The sequence below is a fragment of the Siniperca chuatsi genome, linkage group LG13 (assembly GCF_020085105.1).
Source record: "Siniperca chuatsi isolate FFG_IHB_CAS linkage group LG13, ASM2008510v1, whole genome shotgun sequence".
In the NCBI taxonomy this organism is placed as follows: Eukaryota; Metazoa; Chordata; class Actinopteri; order Centrarchiformes; family Sinipercidae; genus Siniperca; species Siniperca chuatsi.
Genome location: NC_058054.1, coordinates 27,768,025 through 27,784,776, shown reverse-complemented (window position 1 = coordinate 27,784,776; position 16,752 = coordinate 27,768,025). Strand labels below are relative to the sequence as shown.

At 42.4% G+C, this 16,752-nt stretch overlaps 1 protein-coding gene across 1 annotated transcript in view; it reads left to right on the top strand.

The window, feature by feature from the left end:
• Nucleotides 1–16,752, top strand: part of chd7 (chromodomain helicase DNA binding protein 7) — a 78,062-nt gene that overhangs the window by 29,211 nt on the left and 32,099 nt on the right. The window contains exons 4-9 of the mRNA XM_044218366.1: nucleotides 3,119–3,591; nucleotides 11,878–12,022; nucleotides 12,884–13,009; nucleotides 14,047–14,112; nucleotides 15,245–15,300; nucleotides 16,563–16,677. Of these exons, the coding sequence (XP_044074301.1) occupies nucleotides 3,119–3,591; nucleotides 11,878–12,022; nucleotides 12,884–13,009; nucleotides 14,047–14,112; nucleotides 15,245–15,300; nucleotides 16,563–16,677 (981 nt within the window). The remainder of the gene's footprint in view (nucleotides 1–3,118; nucleotides 3,592–11,877; nucleotides 12,023–12,883; nucleotides 13,010–14,046; nucleotides 14,113–15,244; nucleotides 15,301–16,562; nucleotides 16,678–16,752) is intronic.

Here is a 16,752-nt window from a genome sequence, read left to right as displayed (position 1 = left end):
GTCTGGTCTTGTTGCATGGGTCTTCCTTCTGATAGATAACAGTGTGACTGACCACACTGTAGCCTGCTGAATGGTTGGCGATAGTAGCATCTGTCAGTTTTGGATAGGAGAAAGGGATTGAGGGTGGAGTGGGTGGATGGATGGATGGATGGATGGAACAGTAAGGGGAGAGGCTGAACGATGAGAACAGGATTTCCTTTCACTCCTTCCTAGGGGAGTGTAAGTGTTTCTGCCTGGTAGATTTAACCCTTCATCGCACTCTTTATTTAGCTGTCCCTTCCTCCTTCAGCTTCCTCCCCCCTCTTCAGTCTCCTTCCTCCTCACACTCTCTCCTCCAACCTCCCCTCTGTCCTCTGAGAGATGAAACTCAAACCTGTTCGTCTCCTCTGTCATATTAGCCATGCAGCCATTCTGTTGGTGTGAGTGATCCATTGAGTTCTTTATGGATCTTTTTATTAAATTCAGTTATTGGTGATAGTATTACAACCTGTTTTTGGAAGTGGATGATGCTGGTGCTTCAGTAGAGTGGGGATTTTTCCATTCTTGATGGTGAACTGGATTTAAACCAGTACAGCTCAGCACAGCAGCAAGCTAAATTCACCTTGCAGAACACCAAACCTGATGCAGGACTTGAGCGTGTGTGTGATTGTTTGTGTATACACTCTGTGTCTCCATTGTCATTCGTGTGATTGATTATCTGGGAAGCTTGGCAGGAGGACAGATTTATCTCTTCACACTGCGCACCCCCCCCCCACTCTGATTGTCTTTCTATCTCTCTCTCGCATAGCTGTACCCTCCCCCCTCTTCCCCCTATTTGGTGTATAAATGGCTCAGTTTACGTGTGTGTCAGCAGGTGTTTGTGTGCATGTGTGCAGAGGTTTTTGTGACGCGTGACCTTGCAGTAGTTTGGTGTGAAAGTCTGTGTGTGCGTGCATTAGCATTCTCCTGATGGAATCGGACTTTAAGCGATAGCACCCCAACTCTTTCCTCCGCCACGTGAACCCAACCAAGCTATGCTAAGTGTGTGTGTGCGCACGCACAGAGGGCAGCTGCTGCCGTGGCATTTTGCTATAAACTTGCTGATGCTCACACACACACCTCGTTGACACACTTTGACACTCACCGATATGCACATGTGCGTTACACATACACACTCTCAAAGGCATACTCTCTTTCGCTCTCATATGACACACACACACACACACACACTCCCTTGCTGCGCCTTTTTGAAGTATGGAGATAATTTATTCGTGTCATGATGCCTGATTTCCCATCTGCTACTGGGACCCTGAGCAGCTGGAGAGAGAGAAAGAGGGAGGGAGGGGTGGAAGAGAGGGAGGAGAGGCAGCTGGAGAGGCTCCCAACAGCTGGTAACCAGTTGCCTGTCACAGAAAGCTTACTTGGGAGCAATGAGGAGGAGGAGGTGGTGGAGGGAGAAGGAGAAAGAGAGGATTAATGGTGTGTTCCATTTGAACCGGGAAATCTGACTTTCCGAGTTCCTAGTCGGAAATTTCAACTGCATCGTCCCCTGAAGTTGGATTTCTGACTCGGAAAGTCAGCAGAACCTCACCAAGCCCGACCTCAAAATCCAAGATGGCTGCTCCTTACGTCAACAGTTAGTGAAAGCTATAGTAACATACTGTTTCTCAGCACTGTCTCAGGCCAACTTCTATCTGTGGACATGTGGCTGACATGTTTGCAAAATACCACATAATGCGTTATCAACTTGGATTGCTAACAATGGCTAGAGGCATCCATATTGGTTTTCTGACTTGTTTTACTGGTCATCTTGGGTGTAATGGCAATCCCAGCTCCGACTTCCGAGGTACATGGAACGCAGCATTAGTCTGCAGGTAGGAGGAAAAATTAGGTGTCAGTCGGTTTGTTTATTAAGGGCAGCCTGCTGGAGGAGGAGGCGGGAGGGGGGAGGAAACTGGAGCAACAGGGAGTCGAGGAGGGAGGAGGTGGCAGCCGTGTGTGTGTGCGCGTGCGTGTGCGTGCGTGCACACGTGCATGCATGGATGGATCCTCTCGTCCCCCTCTGCTCTATAGTCCATTACTGACAAATTCAACCCCCACCCTGCAGAAAATATAGTAGTATTGACTGACAGGCTGGCGCGGCTGAACCAGTGTTGAAGCAAAACATTAGCATACGCATTTCATGGCACATGTGCTCAAACTGATTAATATTTGATGTGATTTAGAGCTGAAACGATAAATTGATTAGTTAGTCAACAACAAATGTATCATTAATAAGTTTAAGTAATCATTTGTCATTTCTTTTAAGCAAAATGCCGGAAATTCTCCAATTAGAGTATTTGTTGGTTATCTTGGTCTTCTATGGCATTAAACTGAGTATCTTTGGGTTTTGTACTTTGTACGTTGGACAAAACAAGTAATTTGACATATTATAGACCAAACAATGAATCCATTAATCAAATAAATTATTGCCAGGTTAATTGATAATGAAAATATCATTAGTTGCAGCCTTAATTTAGTTTAGGTTTTTGAAACAAAATTGTGGGGCTGCAAATAATCATTTCCATTTTTAATTACTCTTAGTTATTTTTACAATTAACCAAACATTTAGTGTATGAAAAGTCATAAAATCACAACTTTCCAGAGCCCAAGGTGACATCACCAAATGACTCGTTTTGTCTGACCAACAGTCAGATAATCATTTTATAATGAAGAAGCAGAAAACTGTGGAACCAGTGGCTGTTTGACACTTTTTACCAGAAAGATGACTTAACATATTTGATGACCAAAACTGGCTCAGTGACTTTAAAATTGTATAATCGTTTTAGCACTAAAAATATGAAAAAACAGTTTATATATTTTCATGCTTTCTGCGCTGCTACTGGGCCAACACCGGCCACATCTGGACATGCGCACTTCAATGTGGTTCCAGCTTTTGTTCACAAATGTTCTGAAAAGTTGCCTTGCTGAAAGCCAAGTGACTACTGCTATGTCTATTTTGTGGGGAAGATCGCTTTAAGTGGATTATTTAATTTTATTTCCTTAATTATTTTCTATAAAGGAATATCATGTTTTTAAGCATAGATTAAAGTTGCTGAAAAACTCAAATCAACTTATATCTGTCTCCCCCACCCCCCAGCATTCCCCCACCGACCCGTCAGGTGATGCCTCAACGATGGTTCCTGACAGGCAGACAGTCGGTGCCGGTGCCCCCGGCCAGCCTATCAGCACAGAGCAGCCCAGCGACCAGGAGATGAAGCCAAAAAAGAAGAGGAAGAAGAAAGCAAAAGTAGTGGATGGAGAGGAACAAGAGGGAGGGAAGAAGGCAGCAAGAGAAGGCGCAAGAGGTGAGGAAGACGTCATGTCAGAATTTCCCGGAACAGGAAGTGATGCAGGTGAACTAGTTACTGTCACAGGAATTGTAGAGGGAAGTTCACCTCCGGTGGAGGAGAAGAAAAAGCGGAAAAAGAAACCAAAGGAGAAGGCAGAGGGCAAGGACCCCAAAGAGCCTAAGACCCCGAAGACACCCAAAACACCCAAGACCCCCAAAGAGCCCAAGGAGAAGAAAACCAAGAGTTCCACGCCCAAGACCAAGACCCCCAAGAAAACCAGGTAGGAGCTGTGTGTGCCTGGTTGTTTCTGAAGTACCAGTGTAGAAAGCTAGCTAAAAATGTGTAAACTACCAACTACAACTTCTTCAGCTGGTGTTGACACTTTTGGTTATAGCATTTGATGCTGAGAGTGTTTAAAAGTCCTGCAAGATGCATTTGGCACCATTAACCACTAAGTGCAAGTGTGATGTTTTCAGTTCCACATATACATTTGGAAACGGAAATGAATCAAACAAGAGGCAGGCAGGTCAGGTGGTCACCTGTGGATACCAGAGGATGGAAAACAGAGGAAATATGTCTTGGAATATTTACAAGAAATTGTACATATTACTAAGTGGTGCAATCTATTTGGTACAGCAAAGAATCAACAAGCTTACATACATACATACATACATACATACATACATACATACATACATACATACATACATACACACACACACACACGATCCATCACTCATGCAACCAACCAGGGGGAACTGAAGAGATCACAACCTCTGAGCTGTGAAACACCCGACTGCCACAGATTTTGTGTGTGAGTTAGTGATCAGAGCTTAGTGAAGCATGGACTGCTAGACAGACACATTTTCTTCTATAGATACTGATCATCAGGGTTAAAACTACTGTCAGCTTGGTTTTGCAGGTCAGGTGGAAAGTAACATTCACCTTCTTTGGTCAGGACCTTGTCTGTTAACTCACTGGAAATGCCACGTTTTAAAAAGAACAGAAAACATCATTACATAAAATCCGCTCAAACAGGAAATTTGAGGATTTTTTTCCAGAAGGAAAAATGGCTGCTTTTGCCACTTGGTACCATTTTTGCTGTAAAGTTGTACAAAGATATCTGAAGACATTTTTACAGCCATTGTAAAAAGAAAACATGTTTCTTAAAGGGTTAGTCCACCTGCTTTTTCTTATTTAGTTTTGTTCATGGTGTCTGCTAAGGGCTCATTGCTGGTGTGGTGTTGCACTTTACTACCAGAGATCACTTGTCAGTTAGTGTCGTGTACTGTGACATTTTATACCTTTGGTTTTCTGTTGTTTTCTGCCGGTGCTGCTCTATAATTTTTCTCTTTAATGCCAAACTATGTAACTTTTACTAAACGGCAGCCACTGTGTCAACGTGCTAAATGTAGTGTAAAAGTAGACTTTGCAGGAACGAGGAAGATAGTTATTTCTTCTTTTTAAAAGTTACATAGTCTCACTTTAAAGGATAAGGTTGCTGTTTCCTTTTTTGTCAACAAATCCCATGAAAAGACCGAAACCAACAATGTCTCTCACAAAGTCTCTGAAGACTTCACGGTTTCCCTAACCTGTCTGTGGCACTCTACCCCAAGCTCATTCATTCTTACTGAAGATGTAAATCTTAAAAACAGGTCACAAATACATATAGCAAACTCTGTGTGCTGATGAAGACCATGAGAAATGGTTGAAAGCTCAGGAAAAAGCTAGTATGTGGACCTTGAGTTGAAATTACTTTGTCAAACTAGTTAAAAAAGTAACCAGCTGTTCCTAAAACAACTGTAGTTTTTATTAAACGGTACTCAAACAGGATGAAATAGTGTTTGTTGGGGACTATTTTCAGCAGCTGATTAATCCACATGTGGTGCTCTAGTGAGTATTTGGGGCAGCAGGACGGTGTGTGTGGGATTGAGTCAAAATAAATTACAGTGTGTGTGTTCATGGTAATGAAGGAACATGTCACCCAGTGCAACAGTCTGGCTCAGGGATGTGTTTTAATAGTTTTTGGACAACAATGGAGCTCTATGGCACAGAGGAAGACGATATATCAGGCTTTGATACACACACAGTACTTGTTAGTAGATACATTCATTGTTGGTTTAAGTCTTTTCATGGGATTTGTTGACAAATACAGAATATTGCCAGCTTTGTCCTTTTTTTAAAGTTTTGGCAGTTTAACACCTTCTCTTTCATTTAGTTGTTTTTGCTTATTTTCCATACCAAGCATGTAACCAGTCAAGGAGCGTGATCTCTTAAATTTAAACTTGCTGATATAGAAAAGCTAGATCGAACTAGTTGATATCAGCTTTGGCTCGCTTTGTTTACACAGTTCTCTTAGTGGTCTTATCACTCCCCTCTCTCACTCTTCCTCTCTGGCTTTATCACTTCTCTCTTTAATCACTTTTTTGGGCAAGACTTGTCCAAGTCCTACTATTTTCTTACCTTGCTGGGTGCAGTCTCCCGATGTGGATGCTGTCAGAGCATTTGTGTATGAGAGTCAGAGGTGGTTTCATTGTGTAGAAACTTGATCAGACTGAGGAATGTGTCAGGACCCCCCCCCCCATCCCAAGGAAGAGGGAGGGCCAAAGCAACAAGCAGGGGTCAGCGCTGGGGGAGGTGTGTGGGTGTGTGTGCGTATGCATGCATCGGCCACTGGAAAAGGGGCGGGGGATGGGGGGGGGACCTGGAGTTAGTGTGTGAAGCAGTGAGGGGGCTGGCGTTTTGTGTGTGTTGGGGGAGGGGTCGTTAGTAATCTTTGTGGCAGAAAATGGCGTCTAATTATTATGAAGGCCATGCAGCTGACCACTCTACAGCCCCAACTGTGTGTGTGTGTGTGTGTGTGTGAGGGCAGAGGAAATATGGGGGTGGAGGAGTCCATTCTAAGTCCCTTGTGTGTGTTGGTAAACTAGCTGTTATCTGTTGTCAGCCTTTCCTCCATCTTGAGTGGCGGCCTGGAGCTCCCAGGTTAATTTAGCATAATAATGGCTGCTGGCCATTCACTGCTACTCTAAAATGGTGGACCGCTGTAATCACCCAACTATCTTCTTTCATTCTTTCTTCTTCTTTCCCCTCCCTCCAATCCCACCTCTTCCTGCTGAAAAGGAGTGTATCCTTTCATCTTTTCCTCTCCATTGCCCTCCCCATCTTCCCTCTTCCTTTTTAGTCTCTTTCTGATTTAAGACTAGGGTTGATGATTGACGTGTTTTTTTTCTTTCTTCTGCTGTTCCATGTTGTCTTTTGCATTAAGTTAAGTTACATTAAGTTTCCATATTTTTAAATGAAGTTTGACATGCCTCTCATGAAGTTCAAGCTCTTCCTTTTCATGGTTCATTCCCCATAGGAAAGTCATACAGTATGTCTGTAGGTCTTTATGAAGTCTTTGTTTGTAATGATATATAATTTAATTTTTAGTAGTTTTTCTGTGATATTAGTATCTAGTGGCAAGACTTTCTTCCCAAATCTGAATTGTTAGTTTTTCACTTTTCTGACTTATTAGAATACATGCTCGATTTTAAAAGCGTTAAAGCTTTAAAATTAACTTTGAAAAACTTCTCACTTGGTGCAGAGAAAATCCTCTTCAAGGGCCACTAGCACATATGTTCCATTGCATTTTTGGGGGATTTGTGTGAGATTTCCACTAGTGGGTGGAGAAATAAGACCCCAAGTGCAAGAGTTTTTTTCATGTGGCCCATACCAAGCTGCAGTATGTTTTCTTTATGATCAGTGTGTTTGCATCTCTGTATGAACAAATAAGCCACCACAGATCAGACTGAAGCCTTCACTTAATTTGTGTAACCAGGATGTTGGGCTGTACTGTTAGCCCTTTGAGCACAGGCTGGTTTTCAGCGTAAAACTTCCTTTTTTATTTACAGGTTTGTGTCATACGTCACTACAAGTCATATCATATTGACTGGGCATTTTCAGAATAAGTACAACAAAGCCAATTTTCATGATTTGTCACTCCAGTTGTTTTTCCTTATCTGATTTACATTTGCAATTAGATATTAGAAGAGATTTTGCCACAATGGTTCCCATCATGCTTTGCGTGCTGTAAACACAAAATATAATGTTGCTATGGACTTGGCTGTGGGCTAGCCCGCTGTTTGGCCTATATTTTTAGACCGTTGTTTGGCTTAGTTACATTTTCCTAAATCTACACCAGGAGCTGCTAGCAGTTCCTGTTGGCACTGACACTGATTATGAGGCAATATTTGAGATTCTAAAGAGCGTATTTTTATAATTTCTTCTAAGCTGATTCATGGATCTATATTATTGATTGACACTGGAGATGCTACTATCACAGGAAAGAGTACGTTTCACCGATTCCAGCAGTATGTGTCTTGACTAAGTTATGGCTCTCGGAAAGAGTGTATAAGAACTTAAAATGTGCCTCAATGGCAAGAATAGTTTGTGCAAGGCGACTCGATCTTAATGTAGAAACAATAAAAGGAAATCTCAAATGCATTCACCACTATTAGTTTCAGCTGTGTAGGAAGTTGTGCATGTGTGAGCGATCCAGAAAGAATCAGGTGGTTTACTTGTCCAGTCAGCTCACTCCTCTCCTTTGACCTTGCTCTCTCTCTATCCTTGTTTTCCTTCGCTCTCTCGCTCGTGCTCCCTCTCTCTGCCTACCTCTCTCAGAGGAAGTGCATCTATAAATAACCCAGCACTCAGCTGCCACACCCTTCCCTCAGTGTGTGTGTGTGTGTGTGTAGGGGTGATTTGTTTGCAGTACAAAGAAGTCGGACATGCGTGCAGGCACCTTGCTTTGTGCGTGTCTGCAGATGTGTGTGCAAATACAGCACTTTTTGAACACATACAGAGTGTGTGTGTGTGTTCAGTCAGTGGTACTGGTGTTGGTTTTTGTTGTCATGGGTCGAGTGTGTGCATGGGGGTTCAGTGGTATGACTCATCACGGCAGCAGGTGTCCCTTACGCCCCACCCTCTCCCTGTTTTTGTCTTCCTCCTCTCTTCTCCTTTCCCTCCCCATACTTGACTCCACTGCTCTGCTTCACTTTATCCTCCTTCCTCTGATCTGAAAGGAGCATTCACACACTGACATGCACGCGCACACACATACACACATACATACACACACACACACACACGCGCGCATGCATGTGTGAATGCTAGGCTATAAGCCCACAAGTATACAGCAGAGTGAATGAGAGACATTTGAGGGGGGGCTTATGTGTACCTGGACAGGACTAGCCTAATATATTGGCGCGTCGGCTTCTTTGCAGTGCAGCATCAATCTAATACCTTCACTCATAAGTAACAAGTTTTATCAGGGTTTTTTAGCAATGTGATGACGTCAATAACCACGTTTACTCCCCACTGGACCTACCTTACAGTAGCCTGATGTCTGAAACACATCCAGAGATGTTTTTGGTTTATAGTTTCCAAAATGAGATGTATTTTTAATTTTTATATATATAAAACATTTAAAAAAAGTCCATTATGTACTGATGGATTACCTGTCTTGCAAGTTTCAAGTCTCTGGGCATTTTGGAAAAACTATAGTATGCTTTGGTAAATCAATAGTAATGTAAGGTATATTCAGGACTTAATCGTAAATTGGTTTGTCTGTAAAAACACTGATGTGAGCCATACCTAAACAAAATGTCAGCCTAGCCAGCGAGCTTATTTAGGCCAGTTTCAGACTGGGCACTTTTAGAAGGCTCTGTTGCTGACCAGCCCCGTGTGATTGCTTCCAGTGGCTTAAAAAGAAGAGTCAGTGATGTGTAGTAGATACGGTTAGTTAATCAGATATTCTGAGTAACTATTCAGATAACTTCTCAATTGAAATTGACAAATCTCCATTGACAATTGAAATCAGTTTCGGACTGAAAGCGGAAGACTGTAGAAACCTGCAAAGCTGATGAAGGGTAGACAACCTACGGCGTATCAAGCAATAGGTATTTGTTTCATTACTATAAGGCATGTCCGTTATTTAATAAGCTACCATTGGACTCAGTATCAGAGGCAAGGCTGGTGGACGGAGCAACATTATCAGTAATTTGCAGTTTCTGACCACCTGGAGAATGTAAGTCCAATATTCACACTCTTAGCTGATTTGGTCTCCACCATCTCCTGAGAAAAATATCAGACTCTTTAGCTGCTAAATGCTCCACTATGTTCACCAGCTAGTCTATAACTGAGTCTGTCTGCAGTTTGCTGCTGAGCAGGTAGTGTACAGTGGCACAACAGTAAAGTTGTGGGCCGGACAGAATAGTGCGATAACGCGACAGACGCAGTGTTTTTACAGCAAAACTGTTCTTGACGCGAGGTGGGGAATTTGTTAGTTTATTGTGGTACAACTTGATTCATTCAAACAGCTAAAGCATTTTGGCAGAACTAAACTAGACAGAAAGTAAAATGGAAAGATACACTGTCTGAGAGGAGAGCTGAAACAGCAGAGGAAGAGTGCTGAAGAGATGGGCTGAGCAGAAAGAGTTGGGGAGGTGATGATGGGATTGAGACGAGAAGTGAGGCCATGAAGAAGCTAAGAGTAAGAGAGGGTAGAAGGCAGCCAAGTGAAGAAGTGTGTGTGTGGGGGGGGGCAGATGGCTCCAGCGTGTGGCGACCAGCCAGAGGAACAGGTGCAGGTCACATGACCAGCCGTTACCACGGAGATGGTGATTGCTCTTGGCATGAGGATGAAAGGAGAAGGGCCCCAGGGACAGAGAGGGGGCGAGAGACATAGAAAGGGAGCAAGCAGGAGGGAAGGAGGGAGAGAGGCACAGAGTAAGAGAGAGAGATCCAGGCATACAGCACTGCAGAGGGCAGCATGGGAGAAGAGGCAACACACAGGCTCAGACTATGAAAGACAGCACACACAACTGTTGTACATTATGTACATTCCATTTTATTTTAACACATTATTAACACATTATTGTCTCCTTATAGCCTAAATGTATAGTTGTATGTTGGTATTTTAACATTTTGTAAACCGAACAGTATGGTTGCGTTGGAATAGCCTACTCTAATGTGGATCCTGTTCCAGGTTTGCCAAATACCCAGATTCACAAAGCTTCAGTGGTAACACATCTCTCCTCTTACCTCGCTGCTCTTAGCGATGGGCAGTGTACAAAACATGCGGGTGGCAGGCTTCTCAATTTTAGCCAGTAATGACCATTGTTTTTTGCCTGTTGAAGTGACAAACATCACTGGTGGCAGTTTACAGCCGTAGCTAATCAATGTTAATTCCGGTAACTCATAGGTAACCAAAGGCCATAACGAAACTTTAGTGTTGTCTGGTTAATGTGCTCCCTGTGAGCAGGTGTTTGCTTGGCCAAAGATTGTTCAAGTTAAACTTAAATGCACCTCTAACAATATTTTATGTTTATTAATTTAAGAGTTGCGAATTGGGGCCTACGTATTTGGAGTAAGAAGCGAAAAATAAGGCGTACAAAAGTTAGTAGGCTGCACTTGTTTTCCCAGTGTGATACATATTGGATCAACATTTCATATCTTCTGCTGCTCATCTCATTTTTAGGTTTTAGGTAGCTACAGGTTTCGTTACTTAAAAATGTTCAAAGCTAAACCTAAATAGATTTAATAAGTGGATTTGAAAGGATTCAGATTCGAGAAGCCGATTCTATGCTGGATGTGGATACAATAGAATGCTAAGTTTTAATTATGGCTTAAGTATAGAATGTATGTAGAATGAACTGTATGTATGTATTGGAAAATCAGACTCTTGTTAACTGCCCATACAACAGTATTTCTGATTGCTCATGGCAGTAAAGTAACTGAGTACTGAGAGACTGTAGCCCTCTTTAAACAGAGATGCCGTAAAGAAGACGCCGGCTTTGCTTTTTTACATTGAAGCAAACAACTCCAGCGTTATGCTGCCCCAGTGTGTGATTTTTAGATAGCATGCTGGCGCTCCGGGAGCAGAAGAGGCGTGAATCGTAACACAACAGCGATTCGGCTCTGTTACTACCTCCGCTGCCGGGTTAACAGCGAAACAACAGTGCGCCCATTCCGTGTTTGTATGTTTTATACAGAGCGGTGAGGCGGAATAGCGGCGCAACATTCCCGCCTTGAACAGGCTGTATAAAAGGGGCTGGAGGGGCGCTGAGTGTCCTCTTGCCTTCCTCTGTGGTGTGTATGCGCACACACTCACAGATAGAGCCAGCTCCTCTTTCTTTCCATGCCAGAGATTAGAGAAAGCCCGAGGGCCTTTCATCTCTCTCTCTCTCTCTCTCTCTCTCTCTCTCTCTCTCTCTCTCTCTCTCTCTCTCTCTCTCTCTCTCTCTCTCTCTCTCTCTCTCTCTCTCTCTCACTTCCCCATGCAGTCTTTCATCATATTAACCCCTGTGTGCCAGAGCCTGAGGCACACTAATGATTTCTAAATGGGTAAATCAAACATGGCGACCGCCCTGGGACAGACAGGCACACACACCCGCATACACACATGTAAATGCCTTGTGGTCTGTAAACTGGAAGAGGTAACACTTTGAAGAATAGTCTTTTGTTGTTTTTAGCCACAGAAGAAATTCTGTTGTGAATATCAAGTTTTTTTTCTCTCTTCCTACAGCAGTAAGAAGGTTGAGTCCGAGGGCGGGGCTAGCGCTGCTAAGAAGGATCCCAAGAGGAAGAGAGAGTCGTCAGTCAGCGACGATGTGGAGGTGAAGTCTCCACCCCCCTCACCTCCTGAAGATGACGATGACGACGGTGTACAGGTACAAGATGCATACAAGGAAAGCAGTAGTTTTGAAGCTTGTTTCAACTTTCCAACTTTTTCATCTAAAAAAAAAAAAAAACTCCCCAAAGTATTCAGTCACGGCTAAAATTGCATTCCAGCGTAGTTCCAGGAAGCCCACCAAAAAAAGCATAATCCATAAAACCTTTGCAGATCCCTCAGTGTCACAGCCTTTAGAGATAGAGGGCGCTAAGCTAGTAGGTATCTACTGTTTGTGTTGTAAACCAGCCTTGTTGACAGACCAAGCAGACAGGCCCCACTGCCAAGTTCACATGACGCACCATCAGCAACTTTCAGCTTATCAGCTGCTGCATACATTTAAAAAAATCTTTTTTCCCCCTAAAGTTTTTTTTTAGCAAAGTATCTGCATGAAAACTTATACTTTTTAAGTGCTGGTTTGGTATGGGAGGTGCTGTTTGGAGGAATAATCACTCATTAAACAGATACATTTTTTATGTGCAAATGTAATTATGTGGGCCATGTAAACAGAGTAGCATCTGGCTATTAGCTGCATAAAGACTTGTGGCTCTCAATCAAATAGGAAAGCACATTAGCAGCAGTATGTCCTCTTTAGCCTGTTCACGACAGCCTGCTACAGCAGTCTTTTATACATCCTTGTTATTTGAGCCCAACAAATTGGGTGATGTTTTCTTCAAAGTCGATATGGATAACATGCTGGACCATATGGAACAGAATAATGAAAATGAAGTCACTGCACATTTGTACATGTCCCTTTTTTGGAGATGTATTTACAAGTCCAATAGCTGAGCTGGGAATTTCTGGAGGGGTTACAAAACTTGAGCTGATGAACAAAACGCTGCCACCTTCCTCTGTCCAACAGAAGCGTCGTTCCAGCCGTCAGGTGAAGAGGAAGAGGTACACAGAGGATCTGGAGTTTAGAATCTCAGAGGACGATGACAGCGGAGACGACTCACCAGCACCTAAGTCCCCATCGTCACAACAGCAGGTACAGCTTGGGTTTCCAATATTGGTTTAGCTTTGGTAAGAGTGTAGCCAGAGTCTGATGTTAAGGGTTGAATGATATGATTATGTATACAGAAAGAAGCTATAAATTTGTCTACCATCAGATTTTGCCATACTGTTCATATTAAGGTATCATCACTAAATGATCTCTAGTTAAAGGCCATTGTGGGCAGTAATGCACATCAGTGAAGTAGTAGTAGAAGTTTTTAACTGTCATAGTTTTGTATTTATTTTTCCCAACAGAAATTCCCACATGTTAGTGTATCTATAAATATTCCCTCAAAATCTTCACAAAATGTGCTGTATCACAGTATATATCAATATCACAATATGAAAGGGCATATTCTGTGATAGATTTTAACCCCATCGCCCCCCCAACAAAGTAAAAACATAAAAAGTGTACAGGTGCATGGTAGTAGTGTATCGTTAAATTTGTTCATGTCTTTGGTTGCCTCTCTCTTTTTTTTTTAAAGATTTCCAACATTTTCATAGTTTTCTGTCTGCACCTTTAGCAAAACAAATTAAATGAGTACTTTTTTGGTAACTGTCATGTTTTTTTGGGTTTTTTTAAATGGGGGAAAAAAAGATTCATAGGAAAAAATTATAAAGGTATTGGGGAAGAAAGTATTGTTTTGGTATCAGTGCTGAAACTCAATTATTGTATGGGCACTAGTATAAAAAACAATTCAAATAATACCAGCCCTATTTTCCCGCATTTTACTTTGTCCATTGACATCCAATGATGGTGAAAATGCAAAACTAAATAAAAACTATTTAATTGAAGAAATATAGTTCCATATAGAAGAATGGTAGATAATCAAGAATGGCCCTTTAACTTTCCATCTACCTCGTCAGTTTTACCTGAAGTTGTTACCGTGCTTTAGATTTTCTAAAAGCAGTGTGTTTCGGAGTTGGTTTTTAGAGGGATTCTGTATCAGCAGCTGGATCAGCCTGGTCATATCAAAATATGTGACAGGCTGGATGAAGCGCCAACACTTTGATTGTCCTGTGTGTTTCCAGGATGTGGCCGAGACTGAGGGGCCCGTTGTGGAGAAGATCATGGGCTTCCGCACCACCAAGAAAGAGGTGAGATACACAGACACACACCACAGACACCAACACAATACACAGAGACATGGACACACTGGACCGAGTCATGGTTTACGTCATCTGATGAGCCGCTCCACAGCTGGCCTAAGCAGATTACACACACACACACACAGCTCAGACAGCATGTATTCACTAGGTAAGTGGAGACAAGAGTTCTTTTATTTTACTGTGTGTGTGCACGCGCGCGCATGGAGCTCTTGAGTGTTAGAGAGGGTGTGTATCTGATTGACTGACTTTGTATGTGTGTGTCTACCCGGCTTTGTTTTAAACGGCTCGTCTAAAGAAAGCTCATCTCTGAGCCAACACACACGCGCACATAAAGTCACCAGCCAACTTGCCTTTGCTAGCCAGCTGCCAAGCCCCCCCCTCCTCCTCCACACAGACACACACACACACACACACACACACACACACACACACCCCTCCTCAAAGCTCCATTCAGAGTTGACCCCAGGCTTGGCACACAGCCAAAGCCACAATGCTAGCTATGCCAGACGCCAAGCTAGCGTTTCCTCAGGCAGAGTTTGCGTGCGTGATTGATGATTCATAGCATTACAGTAGTAGTAGCATGGTAGAGGGTGTGTGTGTGTGTGTGTGTGTGTGTGTGTGTGTGTGTTACAGTAGTAATGGTGAATGGAAGTGGACGGCTGAGCTACTGTTTCGGTATTTCCCATCTCACACACACTGTATAAAGACCTGCTTCATCTTTCAGTGTTTTATGTTTGTTGTCAGCCACATATTTTGAAATGTATTTTGAATATTAATGTTTGTGGTTTTGAAGTTAAATTTGTTCATATTTTTTCCCCCAAAAAATGTTTCTAACCACTTCTCAAGCTTCATTCACATTTGGCCTTTATGTTGTACCCAAAAGCAAATAGCTGAGACTGACGAGATATGAATGAAAATATGTTTTCCCTCTGTGTGAGGATATCAAGCAGAGTCAGATTCAATGTTGACTGACATGTCGGTGTGAAACTGGTATGCAGGCTCCGTCTGCGCACTTCACTAATTTAACCACATGTTGTATAACACTGACAAGCCACTTCTGCTCTTTCACCATGCAGTTGCTATATTTGCTGTAATTATTAACCCTTTATTTTCTTTTCAGAGGGAGTCAGGGGAGGAAGTGGAGGTGGAGGAGTTCTATGTCAAGTTCAAGGGCTTGTGAGTAACACACCAGCTTTTTTCCCCTCTCCACCTCTTTTGTCTTTCACAGCAGGACTTCCTCTTTTTTAGACTTATTTTCAACACACACACACCAGGATGTCTGTGGGTCCATAAGCACGAAAGGCTCAGTGTGTTCAACCTGAATGCCTTGTTCACTTTCTTTTACCATGAGATGACTCATTTATTTGTTTTACAGATCCACTCTTGCATCAATAACACAAAAGGGGTAGTAGTACAGTCAGATCCTATCATATTGCTAAACACATGGTATTTTTCCCCCCACTTTTGGCATAGTAGTCATTTATTCAACTAGCACACATTTAATTTGTGTCTATGCAGACTCCGATCAGTTTGCAGTTTGGACAGCAAACAAGAGATTTAGGCTGCGTGTGGAATACACGAATTTAATCACGACTTGCAAATAAGTGTGGACTTACAATCTTAACAAATTTGAGAAACAAAGTGGTTAGCCTGAAGTCTCAACAAAGTCTACAGGCTCTTTTTATATAGAGCGTGATTTTAGGACGATTATCACTGAATGTAAAAATTAATATACAAGGCGAAATTTTGCCCTCCTGAAATGTTATTTATTTTATTCACTTCAAGATCAAGTTTTTCCTCTTTTGGATAGGATCAGCTAATCACATACGGCAACAGCTGCATGGCAACGTTAATATAATGGCAGGTCACCTTATTCTTTACATCTGGCAGTCAGCTGCTGCTCTTTGATCTTTTGAAGTCCATAGTTATTTTCTTTATCAATTAATCTGCTGATTATTTTCTTGATTAATCATTTAGTCTATAAAACACAAGAAAATAGTCAAACATTTCCATCACAGTTTCTCAGAGTTCAAGGTGGCATCCTCAAATGCCTTGTTTTGTCCAATCAGCAGTCCAGCACCAAAAGAGATTCAGTTTGCTGACTTATAAGGCTAAGGGATTTGGCAAATATTCACATTAGAGAGGCTGGAACAAGTTACATTTTGGCATTTTTTCTTTAAAAATATTACTGACTCTCAAAATCGTAATTTCTACTGATTTTTGCAGCCTGATGCAAATAACACACTTTTTAGATTACTGACCAACTAGTCTACAGCTGTTCATTCAGCACCTACCTCTCATGCACCAGTCTCTGAAAACCAACATTTAGCCCCAGTAAAGAATCAGTGTTGAGTTTTTTAGTATTTGCTACACGCATTCTTGTACTCTCTGGCTTTGATATGAGTGATATGAACTTACTTAGTGTCTTTGTGTCTCAGTTCGTACCTCCACTGTCGCTGGGCAGACCTGGAGGAGCTGGAGAAGGACAAGAGAATACACCAGAAGGTCAAGAGGTTTAAGGCCAAGCAACAACTCAACAGCTTCATAACTGAGGTAAGACCTGCACTCTACACTACAATTAGCCCATTATCTAGGTCCTGACCTTACACTGCTCTGCTGTAACTACAT